The 17639-nt window shown below is 47.0% G+C and overlaps 6 protein-coding genes across 6 annotated transcripts; 4 read left to right on the forward strand and 2 right to left on the reverse strand.

Annotated features, from left to right (window-relative positions):
- Positions 1–1638: 1638 nt before the first annotated feature.
- Positions 1639–2688, reverse strand: BO87DRAFT_405636 (uncharacterized protein; the record flags this gene model as incomplete). Its single annotated transcript, XM_025625944.1, has 3 exons — positions 1639–1860; positions 1974–2093; positions 2131–2688. The coding sequence occupies 3 exons, from the start codon at positions 2686–2688 to the stop codon at positions 1639–1641; spliced, it is 900 nt and encodes a 299-aa protein (XP_025481088.1).
- Positions 2689–4691: 2003 nt separating this feature from the next.
- On the forward strand, positions 4692–5875 carry BO87DRAFT_375256 (alpha/beta-hydrolase). The gene has a single exon (XM_025622987.1). It carries the CDS (start codon positions 4837–4839, stop codon positions 5809–5811), a length of 975 nt encoding a protein of 324 aa, XP_025481089.1. The 5' UTR covers positions 4692–4836; the 3' UTR covers positions 5812–5875.
- Positions 5876–6443: 568 nt separating this feature from the next.
- Positions 6444–9230, reverse strand: BO87DRAFT_405638 (thioesterase domain protein; the record flags this gene model as incomplete). Its single annotated transcript, XM_025625945.1, has 1 exon — positions 6444–9230. One exon carries the CDS (start codon positions 9228–9230, stop codon positions 6444–6446), a length of 2787 nt encoding a protein of 928 aa, XP_025481090.1.
- Positions 9231–10179: 949 nt separating this feature from the next.
- On the forward strand, positions 10180–12046 carry BO87DRAFT_395685 (CAIB/BAIF family enzyme; the record flags this gene model as incomplete). Its single annotated transcript, XM_025625199.1, has 4 exons — positions 10180–10528; positions 10586–10884; positions 10947–11441; positions 11501–12046. 4 exons carry the CDS (start codon positions 10180–10182, stop codon positions 12044–12046), a joined length of 1689 nt encoding a protein of 562 aa, XP_025481091.1.
- An 856-nt stretch (positions 12047–12902) lies between these two features.
- BO87DRAFT_424517 (pyridoxal phosphate-dependent aminotransferase) lies at positions 12903–14668 on the forward strand (the record flags this gene model as incomplete). Its single annotated transcript, XM_025627237.1, has 9 exons — positions 12903–12976; positions 13038–13106; positions 13162–13246; positions 13305–13410; positions 13464–13536; positions 13605–13752; positions 13816–13829; positions 13891–14314; positions 14381–14668. The coding sequence occupies 9 exons, from the start codon at positions 12903–12905 to the stop codon at positions 14666–14668; spliced, it is 1281 nt and encodes a 426-aa protein (XP_025481092.1).
- A 1219-nt stretch (positions 14669–15887) lies between these two features.
- On the forward strand, positions 15888–17575 carry BO87DRAFT_433343 (monocarboxylate permease; the record flags this gene model as incomplete). Its single annotated transcript, XM_025627654.1, has 4 exons — positions 15888–15932; positions 16041–16401; positions 16455–16547; positions 16600–17575. The coding sequence occupies 4 exons, from the start codon at positions 15888–15890 to the stop codon at positions 17520–17522; spliced, it is 1422 nt and encodes a 473-aa protein (XP_025481093.1). The 3' UTR covers positions 17523–17575.
- Between the last annotated feature and the right edge of the window lie 64 nt (positions 17576–17639).

Below are 17639 nucleotides of genomic sequence, written 5' to 3' on the forward strand. Positions count from 1 at the left end.
TGGCGAGTGATTAACAGTGGGAGGGGAGGTATGTAGATAGCACGGTAATAGTAGTGTCTGCCCAATTTTTGAGTCTCTCAGCCACGGTATACTGATCAAGGTAGTAGTTAGTCATATCAACCAGAATCTCTCAACTGTCCAGCTTTTCACTGACATTATAAAACAACCCCCCACACCCCGGAGATTCAGTTCCAAAGCTCCATATCCTCTTTTATATTCGAGTCCTTCAAACCGTACAATTGCCTCTACACACAAGACCACCAATATGAAGCTCCTGATCATTAATTCTACATCTCTCTTCGTTGCCGCCGTGGCAGCCACACCAGTGATCGATAAGGCAGAAAGACAAATGCTACCTACGGTCTGAACGCCGACGCATTGAACTTTCATATTAATCTCCCTCTTTTTCGTAATATTCAAATGGCCCATGTGCACGCAACAGTGCCACTCTGATCAAGCTACCAACTGCTGCAAAAGTTCTGTTGGACTGATTGGAAGTTCAAGCTGAGGGCCCCAACCCTCCGGATTATTGTAAACTCTGCGTCTGTGATGTTTAGGTCAATTCTTTCAGACTAAAACATAATCGCCGTATATAATAGCCAACACTTGGCAGATATGAGCGCGTCCGCGTTCTCTATGGTTAGTGGATCACATTGTCTTTGGCGTGATATTCATCCACTATCGATTTGTCAATGATATTAGTTTCGTTGCTCTCAATTAGGTCTCACCCGTGCCGGCATTGTTCTGGGAGCTTGAAAGTATGACTAGTGACCCACTTGAACTTGGAGCTATGGCGGATTTATCGGGAGAGGTATACTTGCTTGGGTGTCATTTGTGATAGTTATATTCATCATTATGACCCCCCGGGATCGCGTCAGAACATCTATTACGGTCTAAAACAGAAAAGAGAGCTCGATTCTCAAGTTGCAGAGAAATGTAATATCTGTATTCTTCCCAGGTTTCAGTATTTGTATTATCTGTATATTTATATATATGAATTTTATTTTATTCTACAGCAATATCGTCTAAGCTTTACACCTTCAGAAAGCTAGAGACTGCGCTAATTAAGCCTAATCATAGGGTTGATGATAAGCCGGCCTTTAGGGAGATAATGGAAACCGGGTTGTTTAATGACAGTTTTATTTCTGTGCTTACATCGATAAGACCTAATTAATTGTAGTCTCAGCTGAATAACCCCTGAGTCTATTTTAAAAACAATATGTATAGGCCATACCGATAAACCATGTCTCTATCCAGAAGTAAATTGAGTTACTGTCTCCCTAATGAAAAGTGTACTAATTTATAAAGTAATCCATTCGGCATACTGAGAAAGACTAGACAGTGAGACCTTGCCTGGAGAATTGCTACATATAGTACTACTGGATTGGACAGCATCTACGATCTCTATCTAGCATTCACAAGTCTTTTAAGGTTGTCTGGTCTTGTTTTGTGCTTTCTGAAAACGGCACTTGGTCATATCTTCTCGTGAAAGGATCCAGAAGGCTGGGACGATGAGTATCTCGCAATAGAATGAATACGAATAATCAGAGAACAATCACTTCGCGAACGCATCTCAACTACACTGTTGACAAAGAAGGAGAACTCGCTCGGTCATTTCCACCCACTGAACGAGACGGATTATTCCGAGCTTTTATCCAAGAGAAAATTAACAATCCTGGAAAGTGCTTGGCTGTCCCCCTCCATAGTTCCTTCCTTGTCTTCATCGACCCAGCCATGGGTGTAGCCCCCACCAAAGTCGATAATCCAAAGATTATCGTCAGCACCGACCAGGATGTTGTCCGGCTTCGCATCACCCCAAACTATCCCCGCAGCATGTAACTTTTCTATCATGTTTCGGATCTGGTTTATCCAATTGATCCGAACTGATAATGGGGTGCTTGGTATATCGATATATCCCAAGATGTCACGATGATCAATGTAGTCCATCAAAATTCCTGATATCCTGGATGTACCGCTCTGAAAATCCACGAACTCATGTATCGTTGGCGCACGGATAATGCCCGACAGGCCGAGTTTCTGAATACGGAGCAATACTGATATTTCTCGATTTGCGTTTTCACTGACATGGGCTGCTTTGAAAAAACGTGGCATTCCACGCTCGTTGAATACCTTCGTTGGTCGTTGAGATAAGTCTCCCCCTGCCGTGTCATGTGGTAACAAGACTTTCGAGGGCGGAACAACTGGAATCCCAAAGTCTGCGATCGAACTGGGCAATTCCACATTTGGCGTAAGTTCCTGCAGGAACTGCTGACTCGGTGTAGAGGATTGCACATTCAGCCTCCCATCAATGATTTTAGGAGTAAGAATGAGGGTGTCAGGATAAAACCAATCATAGAGAGTGTGAAGTTGGGGTTGTCGTTCGGAACCCAATACTCTCATCTCTGAGTTACACTTGAAAGCAATCCAGAAACATAGCTCTTCCATTGGATCGCCCACATCATCATTCTGCTCGAATGGCTCATCCGAATCCAGCTTGCGGAGTAGAGACAAATATTCGCTTTCGACATTGGGATCTCCTTGAAGATTCTCGGCGGATATCGTGATATGGAATCGTTTCCCATAGCAAAGTATAGTTAATTCGGCGTAAGTGCCAACACCGTACATAAAGTGGAGGATTTCATACGGTGGTAGAGATTCCGTAGCTAGGGGGTCAACTGGTTGGGCCATGGCGATGAGAGGTAGACAGATGAGGTGGTTGGGAGCAAGGGGAGTGAGCCATTTAATTAGTTCCTCCGATATCTTGGCAGGCCGTCCTGACTTTGAAGTGTACCTCAACCGAGGGGCACGAACGACTTTCACACCCTGAAAGCATTTCGAAGCATTATTTCCACCATCGAGTGTTTTCAAAACATATGCTTCCACTCCAGAGTGATTTTGATGTATGCCAAGTCGAAAAGACCGGTCTCCAGCAATGAGCCTGCACCTCAACGCGGTGCTGGGGTATAGTAGCCAATTATGGTGTAAGACGGGCTTCTTTCCCACCAGGTTTCACATGAACTGGGTTTGTTATCTGTTGGGACACATATCTCTCCGTCGCCTGGCTTGAACCACGCGATATATCGTTTTTGGTCTAGCGGTTAGTGCTTCGACATTATCTTCTGGTCGTATCCCAGTCCAGGGAAAGCCTGCTGGTGCTATTGTCGTACCTGCCTGTCTCAAGGTTTGGGCGCCCAACTACCATGTTGATGCTCTCGTCGATTAGAATATCTGCTGCTGCCATGCAAAATCAACTGTGAAGATTGAGCTAAAGACGGATCTCAGTACAAAAGTAGATATGGCTAGATGGATAATTTAAAGATCCATGTAGCAGACCAATACACCATACGCTGACTGAGTCATACAAAGAGAAATTAGGAAAGATTAAACAAGGAATTCGAACCCCGAAACTTAGGTACACGCAGAAATCTTCCGGCCTCGCCGAACTTGGCTACATTGTAATCAAGACATCGGCATTCGAGATTAAACCACGTCGCGTCATTTTGTACGATCTCTTAGTCCACGTCGAATATGACGCATTGCGGCTCTTTTTGTGACAAAGCATGCGGTAGTGCCATCGGCGGCGGTTTCAATGTCACTACCTACAGCATTGAGCGAAATGTAAGATGGGTCTATCGCGACACTGCAATATGGTCCGGATTATGGTGCCCAAGGAACACTGCTAGAATGGTCTGTTGAAGAGGGCTGGGAGCCAGTGCAAGGTAAACTATAAATCTTTTTGGGTCAAAACTTAAACTTGAATACTGACAAGAGGCACAGTTTCTAAAGAGGCATATGCCTGATGAGCCCTTTCCCCCGAACAAATACCCACAACGACTGTTAACGGCCGCCGTGATGCGCTCATGAAGATGCGCCTGCTGTGGTCTTGGGTGGGACCCGTCACCTTTCAAGGATCTTTACAACTTTCACATATGTCATTGATTACCTGCGGCGTTAGTATTGTTATACTCTTATAGGACGCTAACTAGGGACCTAGTAGAATGGGGACTGTCCAAGTTCAAGTAGTTGACCCATGTCTGCGAACCATAGAGTGCAGGTCCACGCACGGGCCCGGTAGTGGGAGACGGAGAGGAAGACCTAGGGCTAGTCCAGGTAGAGCAGGTGGCCTGATGTCTTTATTTACGCCCAGGTGCTAGATACGTCCTAGTTCTCCATGCACTGATCAGCATTTATCCGTTGCATACACCTGCCCAGGTGGCTAGTAGTATTACACTGCTAGTTGGCCATTAAGTGGGACTGTGTACACGTCGTCTAAGCCGGTCTAGTAATAATCAATCGATTCAATACACTACGTAATACGTACAGAGCAGTACTTCCAGTTGGAACATTTCATGAAATGCGCTAATTGTGGGACGGGACGAGGGAACAGGGCGCCGGACGGTCCGTAGCGGATCTCAGCCTCGCATCTCCACTTGTGATGAGGCTGGATGCCTGTAACACGTCCAGATTTATGCAACTTGAGCGAACCAGGTTGAGAATTTGGAAATTCAGCCCCCACACTAAATTGCTTAGCGTGATGAGGCATATGTACCTGTCATCATCTTTTTGTTTCTTTCAAGGTTGTTACGGTCGCTTTTACCCGCAGGGCTAGCTATATGAGGAGTCCCACCCCCGTGTCTCAGACCTCGACATGTGCACCAAGTGCTAGCTACACTAATCACCATGCCTTCCAAGGCTTTTATCTTTTGCTACACCGTATACAGCCTCATCACCGTCCCGGCACGGCTGTTGGTCGTAGCGATTTACAACATCCCGAGATTTCTTCGGCCCAATGCTGCTTGGTCATACAAAACAGCATGTACGTGCAGTGCATGGGCTATGCTTTTGAATCATTGGACGACTATTCAGAAACTCTGGCCAAAGCCACTGGAAGCAGGCTCATTGGGGGATCGATTCATTGTGCTCCACCCCCAAAAGACCATCACCACGAAGACCGAAGAAGGTCAGGAACAACAAACCCAATCCGAAGTCTACAAGGGAATCACTTGCTCAGTTCCGGGAGTTGAGCCCCTACCCATTGGGGCTGTCTGGTTCCCGGAGGCCCCAGCTAAGCCCCCACAGCGAATAATCATTCACTTCTACCCAGGTGCGTATGTGATGTTCGGTAGTCGTCCCGGTGAAACTGGCGATGTAGGCCTCAATGAACTCTGCAAATTGTCCGGATGGCCAGCGCTTGCCATCCAGTACCGCTTGTCTCGAGATAAGAAAACCACATTCCCTGCCGCCCTTCAGGATGGAATCACTGCCTACAATTATGCTCTCGAGGTCCTTAATATCCCACCATCTCAGATCGTATTCGCTGGCGAATCGGCAGGCGGCAATCTCGTCGTGGCACTGCTCCGCTACATCAATGAGGAAAACCCGGCGCTTCCGTTACCTCGCTGTGCAATTTTGTCGTCTCCTTGGGTCGACCTGAGCTCTAAGGCCATTGAGAATGCGCCCCTGAACCGCAATTACAACACCGACTTTATCAAACAGAATTTCCTTGACTGGGGCCGGAAGGCCTTCACTCCTGAGGGGTGGGATAGCAGTAACTCCTGGATCACGTTCCTAGGAAACGAGACTCAACTGGGCGTCCCGGTCTTTGTCAATGCTGGTACATCGGAAGTCCTTTATGATGACATCATGAAGTTTGCAGAGAATTTGAGGGAAAAGGGTAATGAGGTTGAAGTGCTCGAATCTCCCAACGCAGCCCATGTTCCTTATCGGTTGGGTAAGAATTGGAACCTGGAAGAAGCTCAGGCTATTTGCTTGACAACCATGACTAAATTCCTCGAGAAAACCGGTGTTTGAGTGGGCAGCTGTATATATACCTCTTCTCGAAGTGCTTGAGATAGACTCAGTAACTGATCGAAACATTATATGGACGAGCTAAATTACTTGTGCGATACCTTATATCCCCAGTTTATATAGAATGCATACAACTTTGGGAACGTCGAAATGCATTTCTCGAATTGCTTTGATTGAAAGTCAAGAACTGTAAAAAAGGGAAATTCATCTGACTCACCCATCTCCGTAGCTTGACTAATTGGCAAGACTAAGCTCACCATTTCTATCGTCCTAAGAGGAAAGTGATCAATACTGAAGACCTGCGATCTTGGACTTCCGCCCAACGTATTGAGGCCGGAATATCTGTCTATATAGACAATACAGCCTCAACTCAAAAACAATTGATAATCTGAGCAGAGTTCACAAAAAAAATAGGCTTGGCAGGACATCATTGCACTCCAAGCGGAGGGATCATCGCGCGGCTGCGGTTCGCCATACTCTTCCCCGTTAGTGTTTTTTGCAAATCTTAACGGTCATTGACCTTCAGGTAATTTCCAAGAAAGGTGATAGTAAACATTTGCTATAAATATGAGATTACATAAACTCACACACTGCCATTACACCGCTTCAAGCGAAGACATAAGAGAGACTAATCACTAAAGACCCTGCAACGCCATTGCATCACTCAACCTCTTCACAAACACCTGAACATGGTCCGGTCCCAAAACATTAGCATGGTCACCTGGCACATGGCCCAAATTGATTTTCTTTGTGGAAAAGTTATCCCAAACAGCTAGACGTTTCTTCCACTCTTCAGGTGTAACATTTAAGAATTCCAGCGGAGTGCAATGAAAGACATCCATATGAGCGTTGACGACTCCATTCGGCTCATAATCTCTTCCTATCTCCTGTAGGCTGAAGGTAACATTTATCCACTGCTCGAGGCCGCCTTTATCCAGATCCAACGCGAGGAGCTGAGCAGGATCCACTTCCTCGATTACTCTGGCCAAGGCCTCTTGCTTGGGGAGTCCGGAGAGCTCCGTGAGGAGAGTCCGGTATGAGTCCCGAGAAAGAAGGCCGAGAAAGTAAGAAATGTTAAACAGGCAGTCGGTCCATGTAACCTTCTTCAGGATTGGACTGACATATGGAGGGCGGTTAAGACCGGCTAGGTATTGAACTTGATCGCCTTCTTTCTCGATGTACTTGGCAAGTTCGAATGCTAGCATCGTTCCGTAGGAGTATCCAAGTATAGCGTAAGGGCCGTTCGGTTGGAGCTTCTTCATGGCGGAGTGGTATGTGCGGATGCATTCGTCGATGCTGGTGAAGTATGGCTCTTTGTGGTGGAATCCGCGGGCGCGGAATGCGAACACGGGTCTGTCTGTGATGAGCTTGGCCATGTTGATGAATATGAGAGCTTCGCCTGCGGCGGGGTGTACGAGCCATAGAGGTGTTTTATTGCCGTTGGGCTGGAGCTTGACAGCTGGGACGTATTGGTGATGGTGTTGGCATGTTTCAGATAAACCACGGACGGTATTGTGGGCCATCATCGTGGCGAGGGGAATTGGCTCATTTAGTGTCAGTCTCGATCGCAGACCATGTTGAAGCCGGATAAGCGTTAACGAGGTAAGGCCAAGCTCGAAAAGGTCGGTGTCGATCCCGATATCTTCTTGAGGTAGGGATAGAAGCTCTGCTAACTCGTCCACGATTGCTTGCTCGGTTGGGGACCCGGGTGGTCTGGATATCGATTGTCGATATCTCTTGATCATGTCACTGTTAGTAGCTTCTTCCATTTTGTACTGGCCACTTGCAACTTCCCGCTGCAGGTTAGAACGAGGAAGCTTCCCCAGGGATGTGCGTTGTATACTTTGTAGAGGCAGAATATACGGGCGCACATTTGTTATCATTGTAATGCGGTGCGTTATCGCAGTCATCGTCTCATACCTAGCTTTGGCATCTCTAACGCAGTAGCTATGCTGGTAGATGACGCAAGGTCTCTCTGTGTCTGCACCCCTGGGACGGAATGGAAAGCAGATCACACAGTCGGAAACAATCCCCGGTATGTTTGCGTCCTCTATAGCGGCTTCCAACTGCTGCGGAACATATTTGACGCCGTTGACAGTGATCAATTCTTTCGTCCTGCCGGACAGATTGATTCTGCCATCTGTGTCTATGTAACCTGTATCCCCGGTTCGAAACCAGCTATCTGGACTGAAAGCCTCGCTGGTGGCTGTTTGATTGTTGTAATAACCAGAAAATACAAGCGGGCCTTTGAGTTCCAAGTGGCCTACTTCTCCTGGACACGCAAGAATGCTATCCGTCGCTATGGAGACAATTCGTGCCTCAACGCCAGTAACACATCTGCCTAGAGCAGCAAATTCGTTGTTGTTACAGGTGTCATGTGCAGGAAACTCCAAATTATAGATGCACCCTGCACAAGTCTCAGTCATGCCGAATCCAGGGACGATGACATTTTCAGGTGCGCCGTGTTGGGCCAGCAATCGCGACACTTTTGCACCGGTACTGACAACAACAGCCTCCCCACCAGACACAATGTATCGCAGACATTTCAAGTCAAAGTGAGGTCCATCTTCTCCTCGGGGGGGTTCCAAGTAGCGGCCAAGTTCAGCGAGGAAGAAATTGGGCGCGAATGTTCTAACCACCCGATGTCGACCTATGAGGTCAAGGAACAAGGCTGGGTGAGAAATGATCTCGTCGGATGGGACGTGAACCTGATCGCACCCGACAAACAGTGCATGGAGATGGATTTCGATTAAACTTCCCACATGATCGAGACGAATCCAGTTCAAAAATGAGTGAGCAGTGTCATCAACGCGTAAGGACTGGGTTTTCCCGTGGAGGGAAGCCAAGATCTGATTATGCGTCAAGGACACAGCTTTGGGTAGACCAGTACTTCCAGATGTGAGCATCAACAAAGCAGGATTCCAGCCACCGCGGCCAATGGGTACTCTGGAATTGGTTTCTGTAGTAGCGGTAAAGTCGGCTGGTGGGTCGCTCAAGGATTCTATGGTCACAACGTGTAAAGGAGACTTTTTTGGAAACAGGATTTGGAGGCTTTTTCGAGTGAGACAGATAGGATTATTGAACAGCTCGCTCAAGTGACACAGATGCCTTATCCGGTGATCTTCACTTCGAGGTAGAGCAGTGGACATTGCAGGGATGTAGCCGGCATATAAGGTAGACCATAACCATATGATACTGTCCAGATGATCTTCGAAGTGAAGTAGTATGACAGAAGACTTCGCGTCGCACTGCAGCCGTCGCAGTTTTATAGCATTAGACGTAGCCAATGAGTCGAGCTCTGTGTAACTCAACCTCGTGGAGGAGCCGATTCCAGAAAGGCCAGGAGAATAAGCACAGACACCACGAAGCCCCTGATTATCTGCTACTTTGCGGAGAATGTCTGTTAAGGAGCTCAAAGTCATTGTGTAAGAAAAATATGGTGAATAACGAAGTCGGGGCTCGAATAAAACTAAAGAGATATGACAAGGTTTCGTGCCAGAATTGAGATGAAAAGAAGGGTCCGATGCCATTATCTGCGAGTTCTGGAGGCATGCATCGAGATGTGCTATTTTATACTTCTCAAGACACAGGCTAATATCAAGAAAGAACATTCTCTAATTTTAGCTTGCTTGCGAATGGACCGCATGGAAGATGGCATCGCTGGAACTGGACCGCGGTCTGAAAAGAAGAGCAAGCAGGGTTTTCCTGGCGAGTATGCAACGATCTGCCTTTCATGCTGCTTGACCTTGTGTGGCCAAAGTATCGCATCGGAGAACCTACCCAGGAAGGAGATTACGCACATCATCAGATCAATCTCTGTATGACTAGAGAGCAGCGTCACTGGTCCACTGGATGAGGTTACATTTTCTGTATTACCTCAGCGTTGGCAAATGCCGAGATGAGAAATGATATCAGGGGCAGGTGCGCTTTTCTTGTCTCCTATTTGGTTTTATTCACATCTTCCTCCGTACTTGTTCCCAGTCCGGATGTGGGACAACGGATTGCATCAGCGAGGGACGATCGTTTATCTATCCATTGATACTATACGAAGCATTGGCACTCCTTTCCTGATATGACCAGTGCTATGTCATAGTTGCATGGTTTCGGTACGGTCACTCGGTGATGGTCGGAGTCAGACTCGTGAGAGAATACGATGAGATGATAATCAATGCAAGGGATTGTGCCCATTCCACATGACCCAGATACCGGTGACTTGGGTTAAACATGAGACACTGATTCTTGAAGCTATTTATGAGGCCTTGATACATTGATGTGTAGATGGGTTTGCGGGCACCAGTCAGCAAAGAAACCAAAACTTGATCCTGCTAGCTCTATCGGGCTGCATCATTCATTTCACAGGTAGCCAGAAACATGTATCGGCCCTCAGAAGAGGCAAGAAGTATTTTCGATCTTCTTCGTCAGAAACCGGAACGCCTCGGTCTTCCAGTCGATATTCTTACTAGCCAAGTACAATTTCATTCTGATTCAGATACGATTTACTATCCGATCCCTTTCAAGGTCACCGAGACCCTGGCCGCTCTCAAGGGGATAGAAGGGGCCCTAACAGCTTTGTTAGCGGATCTAAAATCAGGGACTAAGCCATGTGAACGAAAGACTACAATCAATCTTGAAAGGGCAACGCTTTTTGGCTTTCAAGCACTGATCACCAAGATCAATGGATACTCTTGGTCTGACCCCGAGGTCAAACGGTACATGAAAAGTGAGACAAGCTGTGCTCTTTTCCATGGTGCAGGGAGCGGAGACTGACAATATGAAGATACGGATATTCATGCTGCACAATCGAATCCGTACCGGCGCATGGCCACCAGTATGTATCGGACCCAGAATGATAACGAGTTCTTCCATCTTCATGGCTCTTTGAACCCCACTGCTACTCTGAATATGATCGGCCTAGACAGCCACTGCGCGGATCTCACTAACTACGATGAGATCATAAACACTATTCAAAGCCAGGTTCAGAAATTCTCTGCAGCTGAGCTAGAGACCCTCAATGAGACTCGTCGGCAAGCAGGGGTAACGGTGTATGAGTATGAGGAATTCATAAACACCCCTCATGTAAGATGTTCCTTGCAGCGCACACGGACAGAAAGCCAAGATATACTCACATTACCGGGCAGGGTGGAACGAACATTCAGGAACCATGGTGGAAGGTCATGCGCCTGCCAGGGGAGACACCTCCAGCCGTGTTCAACCCTGGTGGAAGTCCGAGGATACTCGAAGGCGTCAAGGTCTTGGAGCTTTGTTGTGTCATTGCAGGGCCCATCATCGGTCGTACATTAGCCGAATATGGAGCGGATGTCTTGAAGATTACATCGCCAACGGTTCCTGACGTACCATTCTTTCAGGTCGACAATAACATGGGCAAGCGTGCTGTGGAATTAGATCTCAAAACTGACGAGGCCCGCCGCCAGTTCGAAGCCCTTCTCGCCGATGCTGACGTGGTCATTGATGGTTACCGCCCTGGCGCGCTTCGAAAACTTGGATACAATCCAGAGAGTATGGCTTCTATGGCAAGAAAGCGTGGGAAAGGCATTGTCTACGTAGACGAAACCTGCTTTGGGCATGAAGGCGAGTGGTGCCATCGCCCAGGATGGCAACAGATAGCGGATTGCGTATGTTACACACAAAATAAGCTGTGCAGGGACATTCTGAAGTACTGACCTGCAGATAGCTTACCGGGTTTGCAAGGTGTCATGGGAGGTTCCTCGGCCGTGTGGAACCCATGGTATCCCCATTGCCTATAGCAGACTCCGGCGCCGGTTGCATGGGCGCTATCGCTGCCTTGACTGGTCTTTACAATCGGGCTCAATACGGTGGCTCGTATATTGGTCAGGTTTCCTTGATGCAGTTCAACTTGCTGCTCTTCGCAGCCGGAAAGTATCCTGAATCGGTGGAGTCACAGTTGCAGAATTCTTTTGCTCCTGCATTCTCCAAAATACGTTTCTGCGATAGCGTCGGCCGCAGTTCTGTCTTAGCATTAGAGGTTATGAGGGAACGATTTCCATACCTCTTTGTGGAGCCATCTCTTGAAGATCGCCAGAAGAATCTGACAGAGGTGTGGTACTCTCATCACTACGGTGCGGAGGTGGAGGTTGTACGACCTGTAGCTGAGATTGAGGGGGTTGTGAACGATTTCGCTCGTGCAACTAGACCAAACGGTGCAGATGCATCTCCATCCTGGGATTTCCCTGAAGAACAGAGTTCACGGAAGCTTTAGGCTTCGACAAGTCTGCAGGTAAGACCGAATGCAACATCGGACAGAACAGGGTGTCGGATCCTGGGTTTTCCCAGCTAGATTACAGGGAAGTCTACGAATGAAGTAAGCAGAGATGGGCTTTAAAGAACGTCTTATTGATTCTATTGGTTTGGTTTCGGATTATAGTTATAACTCGCATATGTCCGCCCACCCTGTTCTGTGTTAGTATGCTGATGTCCCATCCATGCATTTTCCCAACTCCCATTCTACCGAGATATTTCATTACTGCGCGATGTAGACATCAATATTTTCTTCACATGCAGCCCCACTATAATAGTAGGTTACTTACAAACCCAGTATCAAGCAGGTCACAGAGTAGCAAAACTGCAGGTGCGTTGGTCTCGCCACGCCCATCCTGAGTCGGTCACGCACATCGGTTCATATTCCAGCTAGTCATAATTGCGCTTTATGGATGCCTGGCGACAAGAAGGTAATAATTGAGGTCATCACGCTAATAAATCAACCTTGTGATAATCCTGACCTTGGTTTTGCCTCGGAATGTAAGCCCTTACTGCCCCTTTGCAGGAATTAGTAGCATATGCACCGTGATACTTCATCTCTATCTTACGGAATATAGTTTCCGTGGCCAATAGAAGATAATAGGGTACATATAGGTGTTGACCTTTGCAAATATGGGGCTTTTTCCTGTTCTCATATCACATACATCCTTCGTCACAAATAGAATATACCCCCCAGAGTTTCTGACGCTCCGCATCACCTCTTCAAAAGACTCATAGGCCGTTCAGAACATTGCACTGTCGCGTAATAGCAACGTTCTTTAAGCTCAGACTAAAAGATCCCCGGTCATTGAGCGAGCATGGATGCGCAAAGCAGTACCAAGACTTTCAATCCTCCAGCGCCAAGAGTGCCCTCTGACAGGCTGGATGTTTGGTATATCCATCATCCACGTCCTTGCAACATGCAATATGAAAGACTAATCAAGCATCTACAGGTCAATTGTCAACGAAGCAGCAGCCGTATCTCCAATCCAACCAATCGTGAACCTAGGACAAGGCTTCTTGTGAGCCTATTCCTTCTGTTCGCGTGGCTGATCATATACTTAATTACCTACCAAGTGGCTTTAATCCGCCTCAATTTGCTATAGATGCAGCCAAGGAAGCCCTCAATAGGGTCGATTGCAATCAGTGCGCTCCAACGAAGGTAGGATTCTAGCAATAACTTCAATTTATAGATCTGATCCTTACTGAGAGTACAACAGGGCCGCCCAAGTCTGAGAAAGGCCATTGCGTCTGCTTATTCGAAACTTCTCGAGAGGCCAATTGACGAGGGAAGCGAGGTCGTCATCACTTCGGGTGCGAATGAAGGTAAGCCTATAGATAAGTTACTTCTGGCTGGTCGCGATTCAACTAATATGCAGGCATGCTGTGTGCATTACTGGCCTTCATTTCTCCCGGTGATGAAGTCGTTACATTCGAACCGTTCTTTGACCAGTAGGTGTTCCCCAACCAAATCATTAGATCTAGACATCTAAGTATCAGCCATCATGCGATAGATATAGAAGTGGAATTGAACTTGCCGGTGGTATCCCTCGCTACGTGCCTCTTCACCCTCCAGAGGACAGCAACAGGGCTATATCAAGTGCCTCTGAATGGACAGTTGACTTTGAAGAGCTCGAGAAAGCCATAAACAAAAACACGAAGATGATTGTATGAGCCATATCCCTCTTGTCTGTTCTATATTCCTTCCATATACTTACTAGCCAAACCCAGATCCTCAACACACCGTATGCACAAACCCGTTCACTTACACCTCACCAAGCCAACAAACTAACCACCGCGCTACAGTCACAATCCTGTCGGAAAAGTCTTCACAGAACCAGAACTTCAGCGCATCGGCGACATCTGCTTGAAGCATGACCTTCTTATTCTCTCCGACGAGGTCTACGACCACCTTTATTATGTCCCCTTCACGCGAATCGCAACCCTCTCCCCTGATCTCTACGATCACACACTAACCGTTGCATCCGCCGGCAAAGCCTTCCACGCCACAGGCTGGCGAATCGGCTACCTGATCGGTCCCCAGCCGCTCATCAAGAATGTTTCCGCGATACACACTCGCATTTGCTATAGTAGTGTATCTCCGCTACAAGAAGCAGTGGCGGTTGCCTTTGAAAAGGCGGACGAAATTGGCTTCTGGGGGCATAGTCAGCAGGAAATGAAGGGTAAGATGAGGTTGTTCTGTGAGGTTTTTGAAGCTCTAGAATTACCCGTTAGTGTTTCCCCTTCTTCCACTCAGAGATTAAGGCAAAGCCTGCATACTAACAAGAGTTCCTAGTACACCGAACCCGAAGGCGGATACTTCGTCCTGGTGAACTTATCTCGGGTTCAAATTCCCAGCGATTACTCCTTTCCGGAACATATCGAACAACGAAGAAGGAATTTCAAGCTTTGCTGGTTCTTGATCCAGGAGATCGGGGTGGCTGCTATCCCGCCGTCCGAATTCTATAGTGATGATCATGCGCATATAGGTGAGGATTTTCTTCGGTTTGCGTTTTGCAAGGAAGATGAGGTGTTGGAAATGGGCAAGCAGCGGTTACTTAAATTGAAGAGGTATATTGTTTGATGTAGATGGCGATTGAGCTTTTCAGTGATGCTGTCCATAGAGTTTGTGCTCAATGCTTGGTTCTGATTTACTGAGAAATTTGCTGCCAGAATAATATCTTCTCTATAGTTTTATTTGGTTTTATTTACCTCCTGATGCACTTCGTAGTGACAGGTATGATTAGAGGTTATACTAGTTGGAGGACAACAAGATGCTGGCATGTAGAGTCTAAATTAAATGGAATCGAGTCTAATCGAATGTCCACTCACTTACCTTTCACTTATCATTAACAACATATCAAGTATCAGAACTTATTGTCTGTTCTGATTCTGCTTTTTCTTTTTTCCCCCAGCTCTTATTCCAACAATAAATAGTTCACATAATGTTTTCTCATATCGCTTAGCATTGCGCCCATCAGTCTAATCAAGGATACTATGGCAAAATTATTACAGAGAAATTATATTTGCAGGTAGTCCACCTAAGAATAGACAACAGTAGTAATATTAGAAGATAAAACGGGTATTGTCAAGAGAAAGACCGATCAGGGCGGTGATTCGCTAAACCTGGTTCAACTTCAACATATTTTTTTTTCTTGCATAAGTAGGACGCTTCGGACATCCAGTCTGCTTTGATTATTTGAGCACAGAATCCAAATTTGTGTACATGTCATTAGGTGTGGCATGGGAAAGTATTCTCAGTCATAAAGTGGTAAGGTCATAATGAATTTTTGCAGTGTTAGATTGTTGTTGGGTAGGCACTGAGATATATTTTTTAATGGTACGGATGGGTTTTATATAGTAGTACTAAACAAGAAACCGCTCGTAATAGTAGGTTGGAAATAGTACCAGTAGGTTATCATGATGATCGCATGCATTATGTGTGTGCTGGTTTTATTATACTTTCGTATGATGGTTTGGAATGTTTTATGCTTTCGAAAAATCAGGGAATGCGGGTTACCCTTCATCGGTAGGTTCGGTGCACATGGTCGGAGCTCTTCTAAATAATCAATAAATTCCTTGAGCCAAAATATTACATGCCGATTGTTGTCACTGATCTACTAGTTGGTTAATAGGACACCCTTTAGGACTCAGCAGGTTGTACAAATGGCCGATTTGCTTTTTCATATCGTGTACCTCTTGCGCTATCGCCACTGCACTGTAGATCTTGTAGATCGATGCTGATACAGGCATGTCTTGCATACTTGTTTCACTCTCCTGCTGCTAATAGTAATCTTATCAACATGCTATCTCTCGGGAACACAGTCACCGATGCAAGGGAATTCTCCGTCTGGAAGGAGATAGGCTATTGCTCCAATGATCGCCGAAACTAGTGGTATGCTGTGTTCGTAACAGCATGGCGACTGACGCTGCTGGTGCTGCTGGTTAGGTTCCAGCAAGTCCAGCTCTCTGGGTCAGTCACTCTTGTCTCTTCAGACATCAGGATGGAACCAACAAAGGAAGGTGATGTTTGCACCGTGGTTCAGGCAGCCCCGAGTGATAACGAGAAAAGTGATGATACCCAGACGCTTGTCGACAGCGAAGACTCGTCATCTTTTCCGGAAGGAGGATGGCGAGCTTGGTTAGTAGTCTTGGGCGCATGGTGCGCCATCTTCCCAACGATGGGGATAATGAATCTGTACGGGTTGTTGGAAGACTGGCTGGCAGAACACCAGCTACATGGATATTCAAAAGCATCAATCTCGTGGATATTCAGCTTGTGGCTATTTTTCTTTTATCTTGGTGGCATCCAGATCGGTATGCATCGCTTCCATTCCGACGCTCAAACATCTACTGACGGGATCCTATAGGGCCTATATTTGATGCGCATGGTGTCAGGTACCTCCTCGTACCTGGCTGCATTGGCATGACCTTGTCGATGATGTTCCTCAGCGTCTCCCACGGTACGGTTAAATATCTCCAGCGCCGGACTAATTGCTGACGTTTGCCTGGAAGCATACTACCAATTCATTTTGGGATTTAGCATCCTAGGTGGGCTCTCCGCGTCAGCAGTGTACACACCCAGTGCTGCGTGCATCACGCACTGGTTCCTCAAAAGACGTGGTCTGGCGACCGGGATCGCAACGACAGGGGGTGGCATTGGAGGAATCATCTTCACCAATGTGTTCGGAATCCTGAGCAATAAGATTGGATTCCCCTGGACTATTCGCATCCTGGGATTTATATTCCTTGCTAGCTTAATGGTCAGCCTGCTTACTCTTGAAGCACGTCTCCCACCTAGTCCATCGGCAGGGAGCAAGATCGACATTCGCGCCCTCAAGGAGCCCGTCTTTACTATGACTTCGATCGCCGTGATTTTCGCAGAAATCGGCCTGATAGTCCTAGTCACTTATTATCCGTCCTATGCACAATCACACGGCATCACGGGCGCCCTCTCCTACCAACTCATGACGATCATGAGCGCAACTTCTATCTTCGGCCGCGTCATTCCGGGAGTCTTGGCGGATATATGGGGCCGCTTCAACGTTATGTTTGGAACCTGTGCTATATGTACTATTCTGTCCTTTGGGCTGTGGTTTACAGCAGGCACCGACAAGGCATGCATTCTGGCTTTCGCAGCATTGATCGGATTCTGGAGCGGACCAGCGATAAGTCTGACACCCGTCTGCGTGGCTCAAATCTCCAAAACTGAGAGCTATGGCAAACGATTCGGAACAACAATCGCAATGATGGCGTTCGCCTTGTTAGTTGCCATTCCTGTGGCTGGTGAGATCTTGAAGGGGCCTAATCGGGGGAAAGTAGAGACGGAGTATTCTGGCTTGATTGGGTTCTGTGGCGCGGCGTATGCTGGAGCTTGCCTGTTTCTGTTTCTGGCCAAAGGAGCGAGTGTTGGATGGCGGGTGACCAAAGTATTTTAAGAAGTTGGTAGAGTTTGATCCAAGTTAAGGGTAGATAGATTAGAGAGTTATAGAATAGATAGACTAGATATAGAGCAGTGGAAGATGAAGCAGCATCCGGCCGGCTTCTCGATCGGG

This window comes from Aspergillus neoniger (genome assembly GCF_003184625.1).
Source record: "Aspergillus neoniger CBS 115656 unplaced genomic scaffold BO87scaffold_11, whole genome shotgun sequence".
Lineage (NCBI taxonomy): Eukaryota > Fungi > Ascomycota > Eurotiomycetes > Eurotiales > Aspergillaceae > Aspergillus > Aspergillus neoniger.